We start from the raw sequence: 27,037 nt of genomic DNA, 5'->3' as shown, positions 1-27,037 counted from the left end.
TCTATCTTCCACCTCACTTATCCTATCTTCTGCCTTGGTTATTCTGGTTCTGTCCAGAGTCCTTTTGATTTCAGCTATTACCTTATTTGTTATTGATTAACTCTTCTTTATTTCTTCTAGGTCCTTGTTAAACATTTCTTGCATCTTCTCAATCTTTGTCTCTAGTCTATTTATCTGTAACTCCATTTTGTTTTCAAGATTTTGGATCATCTTTACTATCACTGTTCTGAATTCTTTTTCAGGTAGACTTCCTATCTCCTCTTTTGTTTGGTGGGCATTTATCATGTTCCTTTACCTGCTGAATATTTCTCTGCCTTTTCATTTTGTTTGGATTGCTGTGTTTGGGGTGCCCTTACTGTAGGCTGGAATTCATGGTTCCTGTTTATTGTGGAGCCTGCTCCCTGTGGGTGGGTTGGACTAGTGGCTTGTCAGGGTTTCGTGGTTTGGGGAGTTTGCACCTGTGTTCTGGTGGGTGGAGCTGAATCTCTTCTGTCTGACGTGCAATGAAGTGTACAGTAATGAGATTTAGGATGTCTATGCGTTTGACATGGCTTTGGGCAGCCTGTCTTTTAATGCTCAGGGCTTTTAATGCTTCTCTGGAGAATTAGTGTGGTATGTTTTGCACCGGAACTTTGGCATTTGGGTGGAGCTTGGTTTCTGTGTAGGTATGGAGACTTTTGGGTGAGCTCTTGTCTATTAATGTTCCCTGGAATCAGGAGTTCTCTGATGTTCTCAAGTTTTGGAGTTAAGCCTCTTGCCTCTGACTTTCATTCTTTCTCTTACAGTAGCCTCAAGACTTCTCCATCCATACAGCACAGATGATAAAACATCTAGGTTAGTGGTGAAACAATTCTCCACAGTGAAGGACACCCCAGAGAGGTTCACAGAGTTACATGGAGAAAAGAAGAGGGAAGAGGGAAATAGAGGTGACCAGGAGGAGAAGAGGGGAAGTTAAAAGGTGAGAGAGCAGTCTAGCCAGTAATCAGTTCCCTAAGTTCTGTCCACAGTCTGGAATACCCAGAGAGATTCACAGAGTTAAGTAGAGAAGAGAAGGGGGAGGGAGGAGATAGAGGTGACCTGGGGGAGAGTCAAAAGGGGAGAGGGCAATCAAGGCAGTAATAACATCCCTAATTAAAAATCGATACTGGAGATTAGATTCTTAAAGGTACAAAATTGATAACAAATACCAAAAAGCAAAGATTAAAAATCTAGAGTAGAGGTTAGACTCTCAAACATACAATATAAAAAACACAAAGCAAAATCAATCACAAAATTAAAAAAGCATATATATACGAAATTTGCTTTAAAAGTAGGTTCTTCTGTTTGCAAGGTAATAGTAGGTTATAAAAATGAAAATTAAAGGAATTATAAATAACTTAAATTTAAAAAATTAAAAAGTGATGGTAGTAAAAATATATCTAGGAATTTCTCTGGAGCTGTTGTGGGCAGTGTGGGGTGAGTTCAGTTGCAGATAGTTCCTTTTTCCAGCTTGTACTTCTTCTCAAGGTCTATAGGCCCCTCTAATGCTTAGTCAATGTTAGCTACAGGGTTTTAATGTGTTGCACCTGTCACTTCCAGAGCAATTACCTCCTCTTTGTTTATTTTGCTTCCTCTGTTTTCAAGTCTCTTCAGTGTCTAATTTGCACCCTGACACAAGGCTCACTTGTTCAGTTGTGTTGTGGGGAGGGAGGAATGCTGTAAACAAATATTGCTGGCATGTGTGAGGAGTGCTTGCAGTGTGTGGACCACACTGGGTTTGCACCAGCTCATGGAAGTGTGTGCTTCCCAGGTCTACACTGCTCAGGCTTCAGGGTGCTCTGCAAAGGAACTGTCCAAAGCGGGCCCTGCGTATCGTGCACTTCCTAGGTCTAAGCCGCTCAGGTTCTTGGGTACTCTGAAGGGCACAGACTCAGTTGGGCCTGCGTTTTGTGCTCTTCCCAGGTTCAAGCAGCGTAGGTGACCAGGTGCTTGGAGAGTGCACTGTCCCAGGTGGGCTGTGCATCTTATTCACCTTCCTGTTCTTGGCCGCTCTGTTTCCTGGGTGTGCTGTGAGAGCACCATCTCAGGTGTGCCGTGTGTCTCCTGTGGAGAGCTGATCTCAGGCTGCGACCCTCCTGGCAGATGTCAACCATCCAGGATCCCAGGAAGATGTGGTTAGCAACTGGGAACCTGCTCACAGTTTGGTGGAGAATGCCATCTCTGGGGCCGAGATTGCCCCTTGCCTTCCAGCTCTGCTGTCGCCCACCTGCCTCTCTGCCTCCAGCATGGGGAGGGGCCTGTGTGCAGCCGGCCAGCTCTCCTTTGGTATTCATTCAGTCCTTTGTTCTGTGAGCAGGCCAGGCTGCGCGTTAGAGCCTTATGCAGGAAAAATCAAAATTTTTTTTTTTCTTTCTGGTGATTCCACAGTTTGGGTTGCTATCTGATGTTAGCTCCCTCAGATTGTCCTCAGGGCATTCAAGCCTGGTCCTTACCCTAAGCATGCAGACCGTGCTTCCCTGTCCAGCCCCCACTCACTTGTGGCAGACATGAGCATCTGTGCTACTTCTCTACTGACAGTTGTGCTTAGGCGTGTATTCTGTGGGTTTTTTTTTTTTTTCCTCCCAGTTACGTTGCCTTCTGAGATTCCAAAACTCCCCACAGACCCACCTGTGAGAGGGTTTTCTACTGTGTCAAAACTTCTCCTTCAGAACTCCCTCCCAGGACAGGTCTCCATCCCTAACTCTTTTGCCTTTCTGTCTTTTATATTTTGTCCTACCTCCTTTCAAAGAGAATGTGTTGCCTTTCTGGGTGCCTGGTGTCCTCCACCAGTGTTCAGAAGTTGTTTTGTGGACGTAGCTCAGCATTTAAATGATCTTTTGATGAATTTGTGGGGGAGAAAGTGGTCTCCCTGCCCTATTCCACCATCTTGGGACCGCCCCTCCACTGCATTTTTTAAAATTAATTTTTGGCTGCGCTGGGTCTTCGTTGCTGCACATGGGCTTTCTCTAGTTGCTGCAAGTGGGAGCTATTCTTCTTGCGGTTCATGGGCTTCTCATTGTGGGACTTCTCTTGTTGAATAGCAGAGGCTCTAGAGCAAGGATCAGTAGTTGTGGCTCGTGGGCTTAGTTGCTCTGCTGCACATGGAATCTTTCCAGATTAAAAAATCAAACCCACATCCCCTGCATTGGTAGGAGGATTCTTAACCACTGGACTGCCAGGGAAGTCTGCTCCACTGTGCTGAAGCATTGTGCTAAATCTATCACCCTACTTGTGTCAGGGCCATGCTTCTACTAGATGCTCCCCGTCAGGACCTAGATGCCGCAAGGATGTTAAATGAGGCCCATTACTGGGAGACATGGACTCCTCTGATGGGAGGGATAGAAATGCTGAGAGCAAGGCTCTTGGGATTCTGCCACCAACACTCTTCTCTCTTTTACTCTCTACCTGGCTTTCTTGGCCTTTCCTAGCACCCTTGTTATTTCTTTCATTGGCCTTTCCCCTGATAAATCTCTTACTTATTGAATTCTCTTATTGACTACTTCTTCATGGACCTAGAATAACACCCTTTGAAAGCATCTTCCATTGATTATCATCTTAATTCATTCCTCTTCCTCCTCTGCTTTCATCACTGAAGCTTCTTCAAACTTGTTATTGTTTAACCTGATGTTGGAACTCTTTCCTCTTTCCTGTCCTGCTTTCTACTGTCTTCCTGTTGTTTCTTCTCCATTACTCTCGAGCAGGGTTCAAGAAGTCATCGCTGATTTCTCTAGTGATTTATCACTAGAGACCAAAGCATTTGGCTAATTTCTTTTCTTTGAATTCAAGGCAGTCTTAGTAACTATTTTAAAATGTATCAGAAAACTTTTCATGACCTAGTGTAGTGCCCTCATTGTAGGTGAGGAGGCTGTCATCAGACAGCTGGAGGAATTTGTCCAATTTAATGAGGTTTCCCAGGTGGTGCTAGTGGTAAAGAACCCACCTGCCAAGGCAGGAGGCATAAGAGACTTGGGTTCAATCCCTAGGTGTGAAGATGTCCTTGGAGGAGGGCATGGCAACCCACTTCAGTATTCTTGCCTGGAGAATCCCATGGACAGAGGAGCCTGGTGGGCTGCAGTCCATAGGGTCACGAGGAGTTGCATATAACTAAAGCTACTTGGCATGCACTCATGCATGGTCCATTGAAGGGCAGATTAAGGAACAGCACCCTGGTCTGTTTTTCTTTTGAACTCTTAACTTTGCCATGTGGGTTAAGGCTCAGGATGGAGCACAATTTTTGAGGGCACCATGGACTATGTATTTGTCTAAATATAGAGTCTAAATATTCATTACATTTAAAAGATGAGTGTGATTATAGCATTACTTGTAATAGTGGAAAACTATAAACAATACAGAACTTCAATCATTGATAAGTAGTTAAATACATTGCTATGATAGTACATGAAGCTATTAAAATATATATTGTACAAGAGTATTTAATGATGTGGATATATGCTTATAATATAGTATTGAATGGGAAAAACAGTTTCAAAAATATGTATGGTGGTGGTTTATTGGCGATGTCGTGTCCAACTCTTTTGTGACTCCATGGACTGTAGCCTGTCAAGCTCCTTTGTCTGTGGGATTCTCCAGTCAAGAAGACTGGAGTGGGTAGCCATTCCCTACTCCAGGGGATCTTCCTGACCCAGGAATCAAACCTGGGTCTCCTACATTGCAGGCGGATTCTTTACTGACTGAGCTACGAGGGAAGTCCATAATTCTAAATGCTGTACAAAAGTAAACCTGTATTATTGTAGTTAGAAGAAGAATGCATGGAAGGAAAAAAGTAGGGATTTTATGGAATTAGACGTGAGGTTTGTTTAATCTAGTGTCTACCATTTGACTAGGGTAAACTAGTCAAATTTGGCTGTGCTCTAACTGTGTTACTACAGTAATTACTTAATGAAAAAATTACCAAATGTGTTTAAGTCAGCTTTAGTAAGTCATTTTGTAAATGCAGTCATTAATATCATAACTGCTGTGGAAGTATACTTTGCATTCAAGACAGTGATTAAAAATGAATTTTGGAAAGTACAACATAATTTTTGGAAGGAGGCAATGATCTGCATATACAAAGGCAATAAGATAGTTTCCATTTCTCCATCCATATCTATACTTTGTAAGGGCTTTCCTGGTGGACAGTAAAAAATCTGAGTCAGACACAACTGAGCGACTAACACTTTATTTTATACTTTATAAGGTATAATGAAACACTATACATGATTAGAATTTAATCTTATTAAAAATGTAAGAACATACAATTCATGAATTTCACTGTGAAAATTTACTCCCTCTGCATGATTAAGGAATGTGGTATTTGTCCCTGATGGTCAATTCTCATATTCCCACAAATGGTTAGCAATGTAATACTATGAATTAATTAGAAAAGACAGTATTTTATAAATTAGATATATCATAAAATGAAAGTTTCTTAATAAATGTTTAAGAAGAAAAGAGACATAGAGTTATATAATGGCCCAGGAATGCTGAGAACTTTATAAAAAGTTGATGAAATTTGAGTTATAGTAAAATTTTAATTTACCTGGGTGGGATGTTCATATTCTTTTTTACTCTTTTATACTAAAGTGAATGTGATTATATGGCTTCTCTTTGCCTCCCTGAGTAACTACCAGGATTATGACAGCAGCAACAATCGTAATAAAGACAATGACAGTAGCATTAACATACATAAAGTACTAATTAGGTTCTAGCACTTACACTGTGCTAAATGCTTTACATATTTTTTATCAATTTACTTATAAAACAACCACATGAGTTAATATTGTAAGAACTTATTTTACAAATAAATCAAAGTTCAAGAATATGTGATAGATCTGGGATCCAAATTCATGTCTGATGTAAAAGTCAACTTTGGTGTTGTTGTTCAATTGCTCAGTCATGTCTGACTCTTTGCAACCCCGTGGACTGCAGTACACCAGGCTTCCCTGTCCTTACCTATCTCCTAGAGTTAGCTCAAATGCATGTCCATTGAGTTGATGATGCCATCCAACCATCTCATCCTCTGTTGCCCTCTTCTCTCTGGCCCTCAGTTTTTCCCAGCATCAGGGACTTTTCCAATAAGTCGGCTCTTCGCATCAGGTAGCCAAAGTACTGGAGCTTCAGCTTCACCTTCCAATGAATATTCAGAGTTGATTTCCTTTAGGATTGACTGGCTTGATCTCCTTGCTGTCCAAGGGACTTTCAAGAGTCTTCTCCAGTACCACAGTTTAAAAGCATTAATTCTTTGCCACTTAGCCTTCTTTATGGTCCAACTCTCACATCCATACATGACTACTGGAAAAACTGTAGCTTTGACTATACGGACCTTTGTTGGCAAAGTAATGTTTCTGCTTTTTAAGATGCTGTCTAGTTTTGTCATAGCCTTTTTCCCAAGGAGCAGGCATCTTTTAATTTCACATCTGTAGTCACCATGGTGTAAGTGTTAAATGGTATATCCTATGCAAATTGTACTAGAAGCTATTATAAGCAGGCATTCAAGAAAGCAAGTTCAGGGACTTCCCTGGCAGTCCAGTGGTTAAAACTTTGCCTTCCAGTGCCAGGGGCGCAGGTTTGATTCCTGGTCAGAGATAAAGATTTCACATGATGCACAGTGTGGCCAAACAAACAAAAACAGAAAGCAAGTTCTTTGACATTTTAACTTATAACCTCAGAATTAACTATCAGCTAATAATATTTTTTTATGTTCAACAGAAGAATGGGTGGATTAGCACCCCCAGATGACAGCTGGAAAGGAGGTCTTCAAGTGCCCTACAATGTTGGACCTGGATTTATTGGAAACTTTTCTGCACAGTTAAGAAATTGTTTTTATTGTAACCCTCTTTAGGGGGAGGAAACCTTTTTTCAAAAAAAGGTTTTTTTTGAAAATTTTAGAGGATGACTCAAAAGTACAACCTACTATCAGCAGGAGATATAACAACAGGTTGGAAAGGGTATCACAATTGGACAATTATCACTTATGTGAATTTATAAATATTCAAAAAATGAAAGATTTTAAAAATGTGGGTGGCAAGCTGTTAACCAATATTGTTAGCCTGTGTCCTCTATTTTTGTGTTAGAAAAGTCAAGATGCATATCCATTCCAACAATAAAGTGGAAAGAATTTACAATGTGATTGGAACTCTCAGAGGGGCAGTGGAGCCAGGTAAGTTAGTCATTTGTTCAGCAAATATGGATTGGGCCATTCTTTGGTGCCAGATACTGCTCTGAGCTCTGGGAATGTAGAGTGAACAAAGCAAGGCAACTCTTAGTCCTAATGGAACTCGTGTAAACACAAAACAGATCCATAGGAGGTAATTTTGCATTGTGATGCATGTTGTGAATAAAGGTTGGGACTAGATTGGTCAGATGAGCAAGCTTGGTGAAAAACTACGCGTGCTTCAATTAAAGGAACAAGGGAGGAGGAGCAGGGAGAGATCGTTTCTAGGTGTTTAATCTGAACATTTTTTCTTTTTAAAGAACTCCAGTTTTCTTTACTGCATATTTTGCATGGAGAAATATCTTCATAATAATGATAAATAACACTCTTACGAAGTTAAGATAACTTCAAGTTAATGAATCCTGTACATGGATTTATTTATTTTTTTACACTGAAATTGGTAAAATACATAGACATGTGATTTTCATATGATTTCAGATAAGCTGCTCAGTGATACATTTGAAAATAATCTTACTTTATTATGTTTTGATTCCTTAGGACCTATAAATTTATAATGAAAATAGAATTAAACTGCATACCTTTCATACAAGCAGCCAGTATTTTCTTTCAGGGATAAAGAATACTGATATGCCTTCCAGTGAGCACTAAGTGATAAACAACTATTTATTGAACCTCACTGAGTACATGTTTTGTGCCAGCTCTGTGCTAGGCTTTGGGGATGGAGGGATATTTATAAAAGACCCAGACCAGGGACAAGGAGCCCCCTACATTTAAGTGTGGTAAATGCTTTATCAACATGAAAAGACTGCCTTGAAAGCAGGGTAGTGGTGTGATTCCCTCTCCCTGTAGAAATGGGAGCAGATTATAGAGAGGTAGAATCTGTGAGCTGTACCTTAAAAACTAAGTAGAAAGAGTAGAACGTGGAGAACTCTTTACATGGCCACTCTCTTCTTTTACTCTGAAAATACTGGAAGCAGTGTAAATTGGTAAAAGAGGAGCAACAGAGAATTAAAGAGGTGGAAAAGGATACTTTTATATTCACTTATCATTACTTATATAGTTATAATTACTATAATTCATTGAAGTATTTACATTTGCTTATCACATGTATATTTTCTTCATACATCATATTCAGAAGAGTGATATATTTATGTAAGTCTTTAGGAATGTTGCTATCTTGAGTCCTTAGGCCTTGTGTTTAGATGCTATTGAGTCATTTGCTGTTTGCTCTGTTCTTGACCTGGAATGGCAAGTAATTTTGCAATGATGCTTTCTAGACAGATATGTCATTCTTGGAGGCCACCGTGACTCCTGGGTATTTGGTGGCATTGACCCTCAGAGTGGAGCAGCTGTCGTTCATGAAATTGTCAGGAGTTTTGGAAAGCTGAAAAAAGAAGGTAATGTAAGCAAAAAGTAAAAATACCATTTTTTCTGAATCTCAGTTTGGTCTTCAGTAAAGTGAGTGTAAAATTACCACCTCAGTGGTTTGTGTGAAACAGGAGAGGCTGCATGCAAATTAAATCGTAGTAGCATACAATATATAATAGCGGTTAGGAGCAGAGTAGCTTTCAGTAGTTAGCAGCTATATTACTTGTGTTCAGTCACTCAGTTGTGTCTGACTCTTTGCAACCTCATGGACTGTAGCCCACCAGGCTCCTTTGTCCATGGGATTCTCCAGGCAAGAATACTGGAGTGGGTTGCCATATCCTCCTCCAGGGGATCTTTCCAACTCAGGGATCGAACCTGCATCTCCTGCATTAGAGGTAGATTCTTTACCAACTGTGCCACCTTATATATAAGGTTATATAAGGTTAATAATATTGTTTATTCTTTTATGTATTTATTTGTAATAATTCCTTTATATATAATCTTCATATTACTTATGTTTAGATATTAAATTATAATCTGAAATAAAGGAATTATACTGTTCATGGTTTCTTTTGGCAACAAAGAAGATGGAAATGGGTTTCTTCGCTGGAGAATAGCCACCAGAATTAGATTATAAGCCACTGTGTCCTGGTCTGAGAAGTGTGAACAGGAGTTCCTTGGGCTCTCCCAGCCTCAGGCCTCAGGTCAAGGGCACTAAGTGACTGCGGAGATGAAAGCTTATTCAGAAAAATGCTGGTCTTCTTGCTTAATAGGATGCTGTCAAAAGTTTCATGTCTGCATTCTCACACTCCAGCTTTGGTTTCTTTTGCGGACTTTCAGATTATATTATACTATTAGACTGACCATTACTTCAGTCATTTTAGAAACTTTTTATGAAACCAAAATAAAATTCAGTTCAAATGGTTGTTTTTTTAAAATGAACATTGCACACTGAGAACAGACGGTCTACTTTGTTTACTGCTCCTGCAGACAAGGTGTCTGTGGGCTGGAAATGTGATCCATAATTCTTCTTTTCTCTTAGCAACAGTGAAAATAGTAAAAATATGTTATGTTTAGTAAAAATATGCTATGTTTGTGTGGTACCTACTTTCTCAGAGAAACAATGTTATTATGTGTGCTATCTGTTTTGAACACATAGCACCAGGGAGATGTTTACCTAGTTATTTCTCATTTTGATTTACAAATACATTAATTGATGGGCTTCCCTGGTGGTCTAGTGATTAAGACTCCATGCTTCCTGTGCAGGGGACACAGATTCGATCCTTGGTTGGAAAGATCCCACAAAGCAAAAATAAGTTAACTGAAGAGTTTCAGTTCAGTTCAGTCGCTCAGTTGTGTCCGACTCTTTGCGACCCCATGAATTGCAGCACGCCAGGCCTCCCTGTCCATCACCAACTCACAGAGTTTACCCAAACTCATGTCCATCGAGTCGGTGATGCCATCCAGCCATCTCATCCTCTATCATCCCCTTCTCCTCCTGTCTCCAGTCCCTCCCAGCATCAGGGTCTTTTCCAGTGAGTCAGCTCTTCGCATAAGGTGGCCAAAGTATTGGAGTTTCACCTTCAGCATCAGTCCTTCCAAAGAACACCCAGGACTGGTCTCCTTTAGGATGGACTGGTTGGATCTCCTTGCAGTCCAAGGGACTCTCAAGAGTCTTCTCCAACACCACAGTTCAAAAGCATCAATTCTTTGGCGCTCAGCTTTCTTCACAGTCCAACACTTACCATCCATACATGACCTCAGAAAAAACCATAGCCTTGACTAGATCAACCTTTGTTGGCAAAGTAATGTCTCTGCTTTTGAATATGGTATCTAGGTTGGTCATAACTTTCCTTCCAAGGAGTAAGCATCTTTTAATTTTATGGCTGCAATCACCACCTGCAGTGATTTTGGAGCCCCCAAAAATAAAGCCTGACACTGTTTCCCTCTTTCCCCATGCCATGAAGTGATAGGACCAGATGCCATGATCTTAGTTTTTTGAATGTTGAGCTTTAAGCCAACTTTTTCATTCTCCTCTTTCACTTTCAACAAGAGGCTTTTTAGTTCCTCTTCACTTTCTCCTGAAGTGTTTAGGATTTAGTAATTCACCCAAGGTTGTGTAGTGGGTGTGTGACAGAGTCTGGGATTGAAATTCAGATTTCTGGCTCCCAGTCCAAAAAACCATGACATCTCTCTTTGAAATCAAATCTAAGGGTGCTCTATTCTTTTTACCACACAGTTTTCTTATTCTTTAAGAAAACAGAATTATGGAAACTAGAATTTACATAGTTTGTGAATTAGGTTGTTTTAATATTATTATGAAATGTTTCATTATTTTGCAAGAAGGATCCCTGTGGTAAATATAAAACATGACTATGACAGTTTCAGAGTATGCCTACAGACTGCAGTGATGAGGAATAATAATTATTAGGGGATGTGAATAATAACTATTAATACTCTTAACAAACATGAAGCACTTGACTCAATAGCCAGAGGGATATTCAGTCTTAAGAAGCACAAATGAAACATGTACTGAAACAATGACAACTTGCAGTGTTTAGAGCACTTGTTTAATGCTGTCTTTATAACTATTATGCCATTTAATCCTCCCAACAGTCAAAGAGTATCTTTATCTTTGCTCTGCTCTTCCTGGTATACAGATGATGAAACAGGGATTTAGCAAGTTTGAGTAACATTCCCTTGGTCATACTGCTAGTAAGTGAAAGAACCAGGGCTTGAATTAAGATCTTTTAAACTCCAAGGTCAGTGTTTTTAACTCCAAGCCGTATGACCTTCCTACTGAATGGTGTACTTTTCAGCAGCAGCAGACCCTGTTGTTGCAAACGGAGCTTCTGTTGACTAATTCTGGCAGAGAATGGAGTGAAGTCACACAGCCAACTGACACTGAACAATTGTTTGTGTGATGCCAGTGCGGCTCGGAAGAGTCGTAAAGGATTTTCTCTCAGTTCTATTGGCTATAAGACCACAGTCTACATCTAACACTTTCTTTCACTCCAGGCAGCTGCAGACCACAGATGGCTTCCTATTCTTAGCTAGTCATCGTAAACCTATTAGAATGTTTTATGAACTCATAGAATATTTTAAAAATTATTTATTTGAATTTATTTATTTTTAATTGAAGGATAATCACAATATTGCTTTGGTTTCTGCCATACATCAACATGAATCAGCCATTTGTATACATATGTCCCTTCCCTCTTAAGCCTCCCCTCCCACCTCCCATCCTATCCCATCCCTCTAGGTTGTCACACAGCCCCTGTTTGAGTTCCCTGGATCTCACAGAATTTTTACCATTCCCCACCTTTTTCAATACAAATACTCTAATTTGTATTGACAGATCAGGTTTAAAGTCATTGAGAAGGAAATTAAGATTATCACCATAATTCACCCTTCCTAAGCAACCAATGAATTTTTGCTGTTGTCATGCTGTTGGGCATGCTGATGTCTTGACTATATTGTTCATTTTCCCAGCTTTTATCAGTTCAGTTCAGTTGCTCAATTGTGTCCAACTCTTTGCAACCCCATGGACTGTAGCACGCCAGGCTTCCCTGTCCATCACCAACTCCTGGAGTTTACTCAAACTCATGCCCTTTGAGTCGGTGATGCCATCCAACCATCTCATCCTCTGTTGTACCCTTCTCCCGTCTTCAGTCTTTCCCAGCATCAGGGTCTTTTCCAGTGAGTCAGTTCTTTGCATCAGGTGGCCAAAGTATTGGAGCTTCAGCTTCAGCATCAGTCCTTCCAATGAATATTCAGGACTGATTTCTTTTAGGATGAACTGGTTGGATCTCCTTGCAATCCAAGAGACTCTCAAGAGTCTTCTCTAACACCATAGTTCAAAAGCATCAATTCTTTATCACTCAGCTTTCTTTATGGTCCAACTGTCACATCCATACATGACTACTGGAGAAACCATAGCTTTGACCAGACAGAACTTTGTTGGCAAAGTATTGACTGTGCTTTTTAATATGCTGTCTAGAATGGTCATAACTTTTCTTCCAAGGAGCAAGCATCTTTTAATTTCATCGCTGCAGTCACCATCTTAGTTATGCACATATATTTCAGGATGGAGGCCTCGAAGAACAATTCTGTTTGCGAGCTGGGATGCAGAAGAATTTGGTCTTTTTGGTTCCACTGAGTGGGCAGAGGTTAGTTGATAATTCAATGTAAGATACATTTTCATAATAATAAAACAGATAATATTTCATTCACAAGAATGTAAGAATAATGTCAATCCAGCAAGAAAATATTCAAACTTTTTTTCAAAAGTCTGAAACAACGTATTCATGTTCAAAAATCTTGTCACATGAGAACTAAATTGTACTTGAACTTTTAAAGCCACTTAATGTCAATTGTGGAAATAATTTTTGCTTTCTGAGAATGTGCTAGTAGCTAAATAAATCCACTAGAAACTGTACATCATAATAAGATATCAGGTTTCAGTTTTTTCAGGTTAGCTGCTAAAGCTATTCATATTTAAATACTCCTTCAGCTTGTACTGTCTTCCTCATATCATAATGGCCTACTTTAAATCATGCTAAGAGTGAGATGGAAAAATCTCACCACAGAATATTTATGAGGCTTCTTGCAAAGTAATTTTACCTGCATGCATTATTGGCTGTGGGTAATAGCAGCATTGCTGGTAAAGTAAATATATGCAAAAATAACATTAATTACATTAACTTATAGTCATGATATAAATATTTACTTATCTCCTATTATCTTGAAATTATGAGAAGCCATGTGTACTTTTATTTTCTTTGAAGTTTACCAAGAAAATAATGGTGTTCCTGTAAATGAAGTTTTATGATGGTGTCAAGAAGAGCCAAAATATCTTGATTTTCCTCTTTCATATTATTTTTTTCACTTAGTTTCATGTTTTTTTACTTTATTTTTTATAGTCAGGACACAGAAAATTGCTTGTTTTTGAGGTTCAGAATCCACTTCTATCAAAAAAAATCTTGCTACTCTTTGGCAGTGTTTTAAAATGGAAAACAATGTTTTAAAGTTTTGACCAGTAGGTGGTACCGTAACACAGAAGAACTTAGCTTCTAGGATTATGTGTGATTAAGAAATCAACTTTTCTGCTCACCATATTAAGAATGTGGACAGTTTCATCTCAAATTTAGTCTTAAAAATGTTTTGCTTGTTATTTCTTGCCAAATTCTTTCAAACGTTGAAAATCTGGAAAGTCTTATATGTCAAATTTGGTGTGAACTTGGGCCAACTTCATTCACACACCATACAGTGAATGTATATGTGCATTTTTTTTTAAGAAGAGAGTTATGACTATATGTTTATTTATTAATTTATTTAACTTTATTTATTTATTACAGGAAAATTCCAGACTCCTTCAGGAGCGTGGTGTGGCCTATATCAATGCTGATTCTTCTATAGAAGGTGAATATCATCAGTTTCATAGGAAAATACATATGATCTTGGTAGTAGCAGCAGTTTAGTTCATAAATCATGCACTGACAAGGAATAGAAATCGGGGGACAGGTGGTGAGGGAATCTCCTGCTGGTTTGTTGTGCTCACAGCAGCTGTGAGCTCTAGGATGCCAATTTGGACTCTATTGAAACAGCACCCTTTGATTTGCTTGTTTCATTTGGCAGATACCATATCTATGGTAGGAATTCAGTGATTGTTAAATGAATAAATCAGTTATGGAACTAGAGATTTCTGTAATTTTAGAGTGGGGTATCAAAAAGCTATGATTTATGTTTAACTCCTGTCATTATCATATCATGCATACAAATTTTGAGGACAGATACTAGCTTCCAAGATTTCATCTTTCACCAAGATTTTTTTCTTCTAAATTTTTTTTCTTCAATTCAAATACTTACTAAGCACCTCTCTATGCAATGAACTTTCCAAGATTTCAAAAGAATTAGGGGTTGATAAAGAACAATCTAATACTCGAGAGTTTAAGATTTAGTATGTGCTGTGCTGTGCTTAGTCGTTGAGTCATGTCAGACTCTTTGTGACTCCATGGACTGCAGCCTGCCAGGCTCCTTTGTCCATGGGAATTCTCCAGGTAAGAATACTGGAGTGGTTTGTCATGCCCTCATGCAGGGGATCTTCCCAACCCAGGGATCGAACCTAAGTCTCCTGCATTGCAGGCGGATTCGTTACCATCTGAGTCACCAGGGAAGCCCAAGATTTAGTATAGATGATAAAATAAATCAGTCTAGGATTCTGATATATGCAGGTACTCTCAGAAAGATATTATTGTACTGATCTTGGAATTCAGAGGACAGAATGATAGCAACTTCAGGAAAGGCTTGAGAAATGAGATAAGCATTGAAGACAGGACTTTTGAATGGGTTTGTTTTGATAAACAGAGATTCAAATGAAGAGACAACCTCAGGTCAACTTCCAAGAAACCCAAATAGTCCATTGTCACTGACTGCACCATGGTGATGGTTTAGTTGCTAAATTGTGTCCAACTCTTGTGACCCCATGGACTGTAGCCTGCCAGGCTCCTCTGTCCATGGGTTTTTCCAGGCAAGAATACTGGAGTAGTTTGCTATTTCCTTCATCAGGGGATCTTCCCAACCCAGGGATCAAACCCAGGACTCCTGCACTGCAGTCAGATTCTTTAGCGACTGAGCTACCAGGGAAGCTGGTATGAATCACACTACACCATCAAATCAGATCAGATCAGTCGCTCAGTCGTGTCCGACTCTTTGCGACCCCATGAATCACAGCACGCCAGGCCTCCCTGTCCATCACCAACTCCCGGAGTTCACTGAGACTCACGTCCATCCAGTCAGTGATGCCATCCAGTAATCTCATCCTCTGTCGTCCCCTTCTCCTGCTGCCCCCAATCCCTCCCAGCATCAGAGTCTTTCCAAATGAGTCAACTCTTTGCATGAGGTGGCCAAAGTACTGTAGTTGCAGCTTTAGCATCATTCCTTCCAAAGAAATCCCAGGGCTGATCTCCTTCAGAATGGACTGGTTGGATCTCCTTGCAGTCCAAGGGACTCTCAACAGTCTTCTCCAACACTAGCCCTACCCATCTTTCTGTTCCTTGACCACATGTGACTTGTCAGCCACTGTGACTGCTGTTCTCTATACTCAGATTACTGTTCAACACACCATCTGTTTAATTCTTAGAGTCTCCTTGGAATGCCATTTTTTTCCAGGAAACGGTATCTTTGTAATACTCATCACTGCCATTATTAAGTAATTATTTGTTTTACAAACTGCCTCCCTTTCTAGACTATATTCTTCCACCAGGAACAGGTGGGATCATACTTCTTCATCCCTGGATTCTTAATGTCTCATTAAATAAATGTTATTTGCATGGGTGCAACAAATGAATGAAGGGTGGACTATAGAATATTTTCTTTAGTTTATTAGTAAGTCTGCCATGTCAAAAACAGTTGGGACATTGCATATGATGGAGGCACATTGGCATTTACATTTTCTTCTTTGTCCATGTATCTGAGCTGCATTGTCTCCTAAGTTAGTTAGTGCATTTCAGTTATCTTCCTCTCCTTCCTCTGACTTTCCTTAGTTAGTGGCTCAGGGGTTGGGCTTATATCTGGCCCTTCTACTTCTTAATTATGTGACCTCAGGTTGTTGCTCTCTGTGTCTCAGTTTTATCAGCTCTCAATAGGTTTATTAAGATCACATATCTCAAAGGTTCTTGTAAGGGTAGAAGTTAATGATTACAAAATTCCCAGAGTTGTCCCTTGCACAGGGTTAATGTTCAGAAATGTTAACTTGGATTATTATCATCCTCGTTTAAACACATATGAAGATGAAATACCTTGTCACACAGAATGAGTTTTCCAAACATATCTTCTTCAAAAGTAGAATAACATTTTATTGATGTTTTTTTAAGATTTTAATGCATTTTTTTAATCTGTGGATTTTGCTGATCATATCATTCTCTGACTTAATGCTGTTTTGTTGTTTCCCCATCCTTTTTAGGATCAAAAGCAAATAATACCCCCATTAATCTGTGATTGGAACACAGCTTATCTCACTTTGTTTTGTATTTAAAATTTTATTAACTGTTCCTTTCTCAAATAATACAGTAAATCACGTATTGGCTTCCTAATGTTAAGATGCAGAATTTACGAAGAAAAAATTTCTACTGAAACCTTTCTGAAATAACTCTCCAAAGACACTACTATCCTTAGTTTAGGGTGTTGAGATTCACATACAAAATTTAGTTCAAGTGCCAACAACGGCAAATGCTGTTAAACATAAACATTTACTTTAAATGTTTTAAAGTAAAGCTTTAAATATAAACATTTATTTGACACAGTAATCCTGTGAGGGAAGTACTTTTATTATCTCTGTTGTATAGAACATTTGCTTTGGCAGAGTAGAAGGTGAAGATTTGGAAAGGTGAGAGGTGATTAGAGATTGTTTCATGTGTTGCACCAAGGGTCAAGATAAGGATGAATCTTATCCAGGGATGAACTGGAAAGTTTTGATCAGATTTGAATCCTATTTATTTATTTTTGGCTGCACCTCAAGGCTTGTGGGATCTTAGTTTCTGGTCAGAGATCAAACCCGCACCTCCTGCAGTGGAAATGCAGGGTCCTAACCATTGGACTGCCACGGAAGTCCCCGGATTTTAAAAGGGTCATTCTGGCTAAGGAGTTAGGAGTGGTCTTTGAATGGAAGAATAAAATAAAGTAATGAAATAGAAAACAATCTTCTCCTTGTCTTTCAGGAAACTACACTCTGAGAGTTGATTGTACCCCACTTATGTACAGCTTGGTATATAACCTAACAAAGGAGGTAAAAATAATTACATGGAATTTTAAGCTCTACAAATGTTTTCCTGAGGTGGCATTATTATGTTTATTATGTTGAACAACTGTTGTTTTATAACTTTTTTTCCCCACATAGCAAAGATCCACTCCTAGAAATGTCTTATAAATGGTGGATGCACACTATCCTGTTTTGCCCCACATCAGTCTGAGGCAGTCTATGGGGAGCTTTGAGTATGCCATATCCATTTGAAATGAAAAAATGGAGCTCAAAAAGCATTAGCCATTGAAGTCACATAACTTGTTCAGTACTTGCACCATTACTGAGTCCTGTGGTTTAACTTCTTAGTTTTAAAACTGATTTTTTTTTTAATGCCATTAAAAAGAATACATTTGAATCAGTTCTAATGAGATGGATGAAACTGGAACCTATTATACAGAGTGAAGTAAGCCAGAAAGAAAAACACCAATACAGTATACTAACGCATATATATGGAATTTAGAAAGATGGTAACAATAACCCTGTATACGAGATAGCAAAAGAGACACTGATGTATAGATCAGTCTTATGGACTCTATGGGAGAGGGAGAGGGTGGGGAGATTTGGGAGAATGGCATTGAAACATGTATAATATCATGTATGAAACGAGTCACCAGTCCAGGTTCGATGCACGATACTGGATGCTTGGGGCTGGTGCACTGGGACGACCCAGAGGGAGGGTATGGGGAGGGAGGGGGGAGGAGGGTCCAGGATGGGGAACACATGTATACCTGTGGCGGATTCATTTCGATATTTGGCAAAACTAATACAATATTGTAAAGTTTAAAAATAAAATAAAATTAAAACAAAACAAAAAAACCTCCCAGAACTATACACTAAAAAGAGTGAATTTTACTTATGTAAAGTAAAGTTCAATGAACCTGTCTGAGAAAGAAATCCTTCCCATTATCAACTAAATAAAATCTAGAGCCAATTAAAAAAAAAACTGATTTTTACTCTTTAATATGATACCAATTAATTCAGGACTCAGGAAAAGTTGATATTTCTAACTTGTTGAGAAAGAGTAAGTAAATCACCGCATGCAGAGTCCTGGGACAGAGACTGGAGTACATGGGTTGAATGTACTCAGTTCATGATTTCCTGCTGTGGCTTTCAGTCCACTGAGCTAAAGTTGCCTTATTCCTTCTGATGGCAGCACAAGATACTGAACCTGGTGGTGTCTGAATTTCTGCAGGACTGACAGGCAGCTCTTCATTTTAGTTCTCCTGCCCCATAAAGCCTCTGGTCCTAGAGTTAGTCATAATGAATGAGCTTTTGCCTGGCAGATTTTTGTTTTTACTGCTATTTACCTCCTTTGAATAGAAAAAAGATTAAAAAAAACTTGCCTATTTAACAGAGGGCTAACAGGGGTCTGGAATTCTCAAGGAGGAAGAAAGGACAAACTTTTTTTCTTTCTCCACATTCCTTAGGATTATATACCAATAATGTATCCTGCCTAAGGACAGTCTTTGGATTCAACCTTCTGTTATCTTAAAATGTTAATTATGGGAGTAGACCTGGTCTTTACAAGGATGTATCTTGCCTGAGGACAGTGTTATCTTAAAATGTAAATTGTGGGAGTAGGACTGATGAGGTCTTTACAACCTCCAGATATTCTTTGGATTATATAACTTCATTGTTAACACTAGCAAGCGGGTACTCTTTCTGCCCCCTTCTGATGCCTATGTCAGAAGCTTTCTCTATCTCCTTTATACTTTAATAAAACTTTATTACACACACACAAAAAAAGAAAAATATTTGTTTCCCTCAAGTAGGGATTTTAAATAGACCCTAAACATATGGTTAAGCTTTGGCTTAACAAGCATGGAATTTAATTTATTGGTATCTCCAGTAGGAGTGGAAAAGTTTAACTTGGCGCTAATCTATTCGTATGTTACTTAAGAATTCCTTCAGGATCTGCAGTTTTTAATCAATTCCTGTGATGTGTTTACAAAATTAAATATTTGAAACACTGCATCTCAGAGAATTCACACCATTTATGGAATTTAAAGTCAATGCTAAGGAAGCTTGGCAGTTATATTTACTTACCAGGTGAAACACTACTTCTAGGTTAGGTTTGAAATTATGTGATACTTGGTAATTTTGGATTTTTAAAAATTATGTTTTATTTATTTTGAGAAGATTTGCAGCATTTAAAATTTTAGTGATAAACTAAGCAATCTAGTAATATATTTCTACATTATTCAAAAATTCATATATCCTAAAATAAATGGAATGTTTCTGCCATTTGTAGCAAAAAGTTTGGGGTAAATTTATAAGCTTGAGTGAAGTTATTTTGTTGCTTTACATACTGACATTTTACCTCATGCTTATGTAAATTTAATTGTGTTCCCATTGATCATTGCACATCCCTGTGTTATAGCACCTAGCACATGAAATCCACACTTTTATTTACAGTTCCTACTAGTAGATGATATGTAATGTGTGTTATTATACTTTGTATTGCTAGCATCTACAAAAAGTCTTCCACAGCGTAAGTAGTCTATAAATTTTTTTGAGTTTAATCTGTTAAAAAAAAAATCATAGGACTTTTATTAAATATAAAATGAACATTTTTTATACCATATACTCATCAATTACCAATAATAATGCAATATTATTGCAATTTAGTGTGCTAAATGTTTTGCCATAACATTTAGTGCTCTGAAACTCACATTCAGTAGTAGGGCATATTTTACTCCCTTAGTTTTCTTATCTGTAAAATCTAAAAATTCGTTAAAAGCCCTGTGTTTAACATAAATACAATATACACTCAACTAAGTAAAATATTAGTGCATTTATTTTCTTATGTATTATTTAATGACTTTGACAACCTTGTTGGCACAAAACAATATTAAAACAAAACAAAAATCTTCCCTTAACCAGCTTGTTCCTTTTCATTTTTTTTAAGAGGAGAAGGAATGGATCATTGAAAGTAGCCTCCTTTAATTCAGAATAGATTGAGAAAAATCTTATATTATGACCATTCATCTGAATTTAATGGCTTGGTAATAATTTAGTGTACCCTTTCTTTCCATACACTCATGTATTTTTTTAATAATAGGTGTATTATATATAGTAACATTTTCCCATATCGTCAGAAACTCAGTGCTGTAATTCTTAATGACTGCTAATGTATGAATTACTTCTCATATTTTCCTTAATATGATTTAACTACTCATTCCCTGGTTAATAGGTATTTAGATTTTGAAACATCTGATTTATAAGTATACTCTCTTTTTCCCCCCATTTAACTCATGTAGCTCCGAAGTCCTGATGAAGGTTTTGAAGGCAAGTCTCTTTTTGAGAGCTGGAATGAAAAAAGTCCTTCCCCTGAATTCAGTGACTTGCCAAGGTAAACAAATAGAACTCTGTATGGAATTTAGTAAGGAATTGTGTCAAAAATAAAGGATAGCTTCTTTTAATAAATAATAAAAGTTTAAAATTCTCTAACATCTGATAAAGATTAAGCAATGCTTAGGTTCACAAATAAAATTGTTACCTGAAAACTGGGTTTGCCTCTCAAGGGGTGTAGAGCCAAAAGACACAACCAAGTCAAAGAACTGGAGATGGAAGGATGAATTACTTGCAGCAAGTTTGGAAAACATTGGGTGCGCTTAGTCAGTCCTGTATGACTCTTTGTGACCCACTGCGGGGGTGTAGCCCACCAGGCTTCTTTATTCATGGGATTTCCCAGGCAAGAATATTAGAGTGGGTTGCTGTTTCCTTCTCCAGGGGATATTCCCAACCCAGGGATCAAATCTGCATCTCCTGTGTCTCCTGCATTGCAGGCAGATTCTTTACTCGCTGAGCCATCATGGTAGCCTCAAAAATACTGGGGTTCTTTCCCAAAGCAGTATCTCCCTGAACAGTAAAATCATAGGTGTTTTAAGCTAAGAGTACATGCATATTCATAAAGGGGCTTCAGCAGAGTATAATTCATAATAAAATTGGGACAAAATTTGAAAAAGTCCAAACTTTAGTTGACTGAGTTCAGAAAAGATTAACATCATCATCCCCGGCTGATCTGGTGGTTGAGCACACATAGGGGTTTATGTTCTGCAGAACAGCTCAAAAATGTTCTTTAGGCTAATATTTACCATTGTAACTGAACTGAAAGTCTTTACAACAGGCTTATTATCTTTGCTGTTGTTACTTCTCTTGCCCAGGTCATTTGTTCCTAAATTTTCTTGTTGCCTTAAAATCATTTATTACTGAGACCTGTTCAGGGATAAGCATTGTGGCCAGGGCTTTATCACAAAATAGCTTAGATCAAAAGCGAGTTGTCTTATATCAAGAAAGCCAAACCTAGTTCTCTTGTTCTAGGGACCCCCTACCCTGTCTGCTTACAAGGTATTGATATATGTTTTGAAATTAAATCTGTAGGCCATCAAAATGTGGTTTTCTTTTGAATAGATTATGCACATGGTGCCTAAGTCTGTCCTCTTGCTGCTTAATAAATTTCCTTTTTTCTGAACATCATGCAATATTTTGGTTACTCTGAGAAGAATATAAGCATCATATCAGGTTTAGCCATATCTTCACAAGCAAGGGATGAGGAATAAATATCTCAGTAGTTTGAGATTAAGATAACAGTATGAATAATTTAAATTTTTAAGGATAGGATTTATAAAAAGAATACATTTGAATCAATTTTAATGGGGTGGATGAAACTGGAGCCTATTATACAGAGTGAAGCCAGAAAGAAAAACACCAATACAGAGTACTAACGCATATGTACGGAATTTAGAAAGATGGTAACAATAATCCTGTATACGAGACAGCAAAAGAGACACTGATGTATAGAACAGTCTTTTGGACTCTGGGAGAGGGAGAGGGTAGGATGATTTGGGAGAATGACATTGAAACATGTATAATATCATATATTAAATGAGTTGCCAGTCCAGGTTTGATACATGATACTGGATGCTTGGGGCTGGTGCACTGGGACGACCCAGAGGGATGGTACAGGGAGGGAGGAGGGAGGAGGGTTCAGAATGGGGAACGCGTGTATACCTGTGGCAGATTCATGTTGATATATGGTAAAACCAATACAATACTGTAAAGTTAAAAAATAAAAAAATAAAAAGATAAAAAATAAATAAATTTTTAAGGATAGGATTTAAATCTGAGTTATCTGAAAATTTCCTGATTCTTTTAACTGTATCATGTACAACAAATAAAGATAATAAAATAAATCAGTGAAGGAAAATACTTTCCAACTTCAAGAATTTTTAATAGTGCAATACAATTCTTCTTGATTCTCTTAAAGAGCTCCTAAAATCCCTGGAATTTTCTAAGAGGTGAGAGGGACAAACGTATCTTTTGTTTTGTTAATGAGGTCACATAGACCCACACTAAAAGTAGGGACTGGTTGCCAGGAGAACCAGTCGAGTGATTTGAGGGTTGTAACTCTCAATCTGGCCCTCAACATCCCTGGAAGGGAGGCAGCCTGAGGTTGACTCAGTCATTGGTGTCCAATAACTTAACTGATCATGACCATGTACTGAGGTTTTCATAAAACCTCAAAACTGTAGAGTTTGGGGGAGCTTCCTGGCTGGTGAACATGTGGAGATGCTGGAAGAGTGGTGAGCCTGGACAGGGTTGGGAGTTCTGACCCATTTCCCGTACCTCATCCTATGCATCTCTTGCATCTGGCTGTTCTGAGTTACAATCTTCCACAATAAATTGGTGATCTAGTAAGTAAATGCTTCTCTTGGTTCTATGAGCTGCTCTAGCCAATCCAAGGAGGGGTTTGTGGGACCTTCCTCTCTGTAGTGGTTGGTCAGGAGCACAGGATTCTGAGTTGGGGGGTGGGGCAGTCTCTGGTGGCAAGCCCTTCATGTCTGGGACCTGACTCCAGGTGGGCAGTGTCAGAACTGAGTTGAATTGTAGAACACCCAGGTGGTGTCCTGGAGAATTGTGTGCTGTCAGTGTGGGAAACCCTCCCCTCCCCACATAAACAGGTTGGAATTGGGTCCAGAAACTCAAAAGAACAATGATAACCCCTCCCCAAAATAGTCTTCTGGGAAGTAGATATTTTGTGATAAAAAATGACATTCCCTGTTTTTTTTTTTTTTTGCTGCTTCTCTAAAGGCAATATATCTAAAAATTGTATTTATAGTATTGAGTGGAGATTTAGTTTAATTCATTTTGATCTGTAGTCAATGAAGAAGTTACTCAAATAATCCTGTATTTTATCTCTAAAAGGATTAGCAAATTAGGATCTGGAAATGATTTTGAAGTGTTCTTCCAAAGACTTGGAATTGCTTCAGGCAGAGCAAGGTATACTAAAGATTGGGTAAGTCTATTAATAAGTTCTTCAGGATTAATTATGAATATATTTTAGCTAAACAAATAATTCTGGGTCAAAAAAGAGTGACTTAACCACCATGCTCGCTACATACCTGATTTTGTTCAGCAACTTAGAATTCTTCCCATTTTTAATTGGTTTCTTCTGATGTCTGTCTGCTCAGACCGGTAAAGCGTCTGCCTGCAATGCGGGAGACCTGGGTTCGATCCCCGGGTCGGGAAGATCCCCTGGAGAAGGAAATGGCAACCCACTCCAGTACTCTTGCCTAGAAAATTCCATGGATGGAGGAGCCTGGTGGGCTACAGTCCATGGGGTCGCAAAGAGTCGGACAGGACTGAGCGACTTCACTCACTCACTTCACTCAATCATATACTTCTGCTGTTTCTTTCTTTTTCAGTTTTAGGTATTATCCATTTACTTCTTTCTAGGGAAGCTAGGCATTCAGTTCTCTTATATCACATCCTCTCCCAACGCCCAAATACTTACCTTCATGGCATTGTTTTCAATATCATATTTGTGCTATGCTTTTTGATTAGAAGGCATTTTTTTTCCCTCCATGTACCTACAAACTTCTAGTATATTTAAACTCATCAGGTGATCTGGCAGAGTTCATTTTCCCTGTTGGGGCTCTTCTGCTCCTCTGGGTTCTCTGGTTATTCTTTCTGCCTGTGGCACAGTTCTTGCCTAAATTTTAAAAGAAAGCTGAGAACATCTTCATTTCACTTATACTTTGGATTTTCTGTTTCTCAGATTTTATGTCTTCCTTTTTCTTACTTACCTCTTTTTTTTTTTTTTGGATCACATCTTTCAGGCATTTCTTGAAAAGAGTGAACAAAAGCTAAACCTTGCATGCTTGTTACACTACACAGAATTCTTCAATAATTTAGGAAGAAAAATTTTGTTGCAAATGCTATACCCTTAGAATTTTGATCTTATTGCTTTATTGTCTCCCAGCCTATTGAGAGATGTTATTTGTTCCCTGATCTGTTGTTTCTTGCTTTTTATTTTGAAAGGAAAATTTTAGTATCTACTCTTTATGACTGTGTTGCCCTTGGTGAACAAATGCGTATTATGTCATATTTTAATATGGTGAACTGGGCACAAGTTATACCCTTTGTTGTGGAAACCTATGGATTGTAGTTAGAGGAAATGTTTTTTCTTTGATTATTCCCTCTTTTCTCTTTCTCAACTCTTATGAATTTGTTTAGCTCTGGGGGATTCTTTTCCAATGCCTTTATCTGTTCTCCTGCATTCCTATCTGTGTCTTTTTTTTACATTCTGCTATGTTTTCTTCAACTATGCCATTCATTTATTTATTTTTTAATTAAGTTTCCCTCCATTCCCCGTAGTACCTCCTTACTCTGAGATGATTTTATTCTAGCTTGCAGGCTGCATCTATAACTTTCAAGTTAAAAGCTGTCTTCAAATGCCTGGCCATCTTTGGCTATCTCTCTTGTATGGGAGTGAGACTAGAGAAAGCTCATATGTGGGGTGGTGCCTGTTGAAGGGGAAGCTTCACAAGAGAGGGACTGGGAGTGCCTTTTCTAGTTGCTTCGGTGGGAGACAGCTAACACTGAGGATCTGTAGTCTTTTGTCTTGGGTTGGTTATTCTGCCCAGACAGAAAATCTCTCACCACTGGGGTTGGTATAGAGGGTAGACGTAAATATCAGCTACATTTTCTTATGAGAAAACTGCAGCAAGAAAGGTTAGTAATTCTGGGGTTAATAAACTGCCAGAGTTATTTGGGGTAATAAGTTCTGAAGCCTGGATTCAGACTCTGGCAGGCTAATTCCAGAGTCCCACTCTCAATACACCTCTATATAAAGTGTTCTATTATATCCGTTAAAAAAAAGGCAAGCATCTTTAAAAAGTGGGCAAAAGGCATAAATCAGCAACTCAGAATTTGAAAAGTTGTTCCCTCTTGCCTTTTGTGTATGTTCTTGTATTCTTATAACTGTCTGAGCATTACTTCTCTCTTTAGTGAGATTTCAGATCTACTACTGAACCCTCACTGTTTAGACTCTCACTCATCAGCACACTGCTTGTCAGAAAATTACTCTTTCAAAGAATTTCAGTCAGTAAACAATTTGCACCATTGCCCTATATAATATATCATGCTTATTTTCTTGCCTCTAACAATTCTCTGTCTTCTTAAGTTATTTTCACACAAATGCAGCATTATCTTGTCTTTATTTGAGGAAGATTTTTACATTTCCTGTTTTCTTAAAGGCAAGAATGTTAGGTTTCTTCTAAGATCATTTTTACAGTATTGTTTATGTTATATACACATATTTTTTTACTAGTGAAAACCTGGGGCAGGTTTTAATAATATAATAATAAACATTTAGTAAGTGGCTTATTGAAGTACTTAGATACTTCCTTTCTTCATTACTGACAAAAACAGTCTTACTAACAGTAACTGTGATACTATGCATTTTATATAAGTTATCTTACAAGGGATACATTTTTGATTTTTTTTGATTTTTTTTTTTTTTGTAGGAAACAAGCACATTCAGCAGCTATCCACTGTATCATAGTATCTATGAAACGTATGAATTAGTGGAAAAATTTTACGATCCAGCGTTTAAGTATCACCTCACTGTGGCCCAGGTTCGAGGTGGAATCATCTTCGAAATAGCCAATTCCATAGTGCTGCCCTTCGACTGTCGAGATTATGCTGTTGTTTTAAGAAAGTATGCTGATAACATCTACAATATTTCAATGAAGCATCCACAAGAAATGAAAACATACAGTGTGTCATTTGGTATGCTACCTTTGCTCTTTCAAAACTCTCAATCTGTATTCTCTAAAATGTAATGACTTACCTTAGGTCCATTTATTATTTATTGCTATTCCACATGATCAAATATTTTATGCATATAAATGTTTTCTCTGTCTCACTGATGCCTATCTTGCAATATACAAAATATAATTACCTTGTTAAATACAAAAAGGAACAGCTTCCTGTATGGTTCCCCTTGTTTAAATTATAGAGCAATGCCGTTTCATTAGCTTCTAATTTCTCTTTTAGATTCACTCTTTTCTGCAGTGAAGAATTTTACAGAGATTGCTTCTAATTTCAGTGAGAGACTGCAAGACTTGGATAAAAACAAGTATGTTCTGCATATATACAGAGAGACAGATATATATGCTATGCATTCACTGTATATAATGAAAAAGAAATGCTAGTTGATGTCTTACTGTTGAACTATCTTTGGAAAGTGTTTTTCTGCTTTCTTTCTACTCTAACACACCCTACACTGGGCTGCCATATCTCTTAAAGATATATTTTTGACATTCAGATTACATATGTGCTGTTGAGAATGCTGGTACCTCCATTACTATGAACTGAGTAGTAGTAACAAA

The 27,037-nt window shown here is 38.2% G+C and overlaps 1 protein-coding gene across 2 annotated transcripts in view; it reads left to right on the top strand.

Annotated features, from left to right (window-relative positions):
* The window catches only part of FOLH1 (folate hydrolase 1), a 72,505-nt gene that overhangs the window by 37,439 nt on the left and 8,029 nt on the right, over positions 1-27,037 (top strand). For both annotated transcript variants that reach the window (XM_061406012.1, XM_061406011.1), the window contains exons 8-17: positions 6,727-6,825; positions 7,092-7,177; positions 8,470-8,589; positions 12,647-12,729; positions 13,918-13,981; positions 17,278-17,345; positions 20,621-20,712; positions 23,568-23,658; positions 26,171-26,435; positions 26,703-26,784. In XM_061406012.1, the coding sequence (XP_061261996.1) occupies positions 6,727-6,825; positions 7,092-7,177; positions 8,470-8,589; positions 12,647-12,729; positions 13,918-13,981; positions 17,278-17,345; positions 20,621-20,712; positions 23,568-23,658; positions 26,171-26,435; positions 26,703-26,784 (1,050 nt within the window). The remainder of the gene's footprint in view (positions 1-6,726; positions 6,826-7,091; positions 7,178-8,469; positions 8,590-12,646; positions 12,730-13,917; positions 13,982-17,277; positions 17,346-20,620; positions 20,713-23,567; positions 23,659-26,170; positions 26,436-26,702; positions 26,785-27,037) is intronic.

This window comes from Bos javanicus, chromosome 29 (genome assembly GCF_032452875.1).
Source record: "Bos javanicus breed banteng chromosome 29, ARS-OSU_banteng_1.0, whole genome shotgun sequence".
Lineage (NCBI taxonomy): Eukaryota > Metazoa > Chordata > Mammalia > Artiodactyla > Bovidae > Bos > Bos javanicus.
This window is presented reverse-complemented; position numbering and strand designations above follow the sequence as displayed.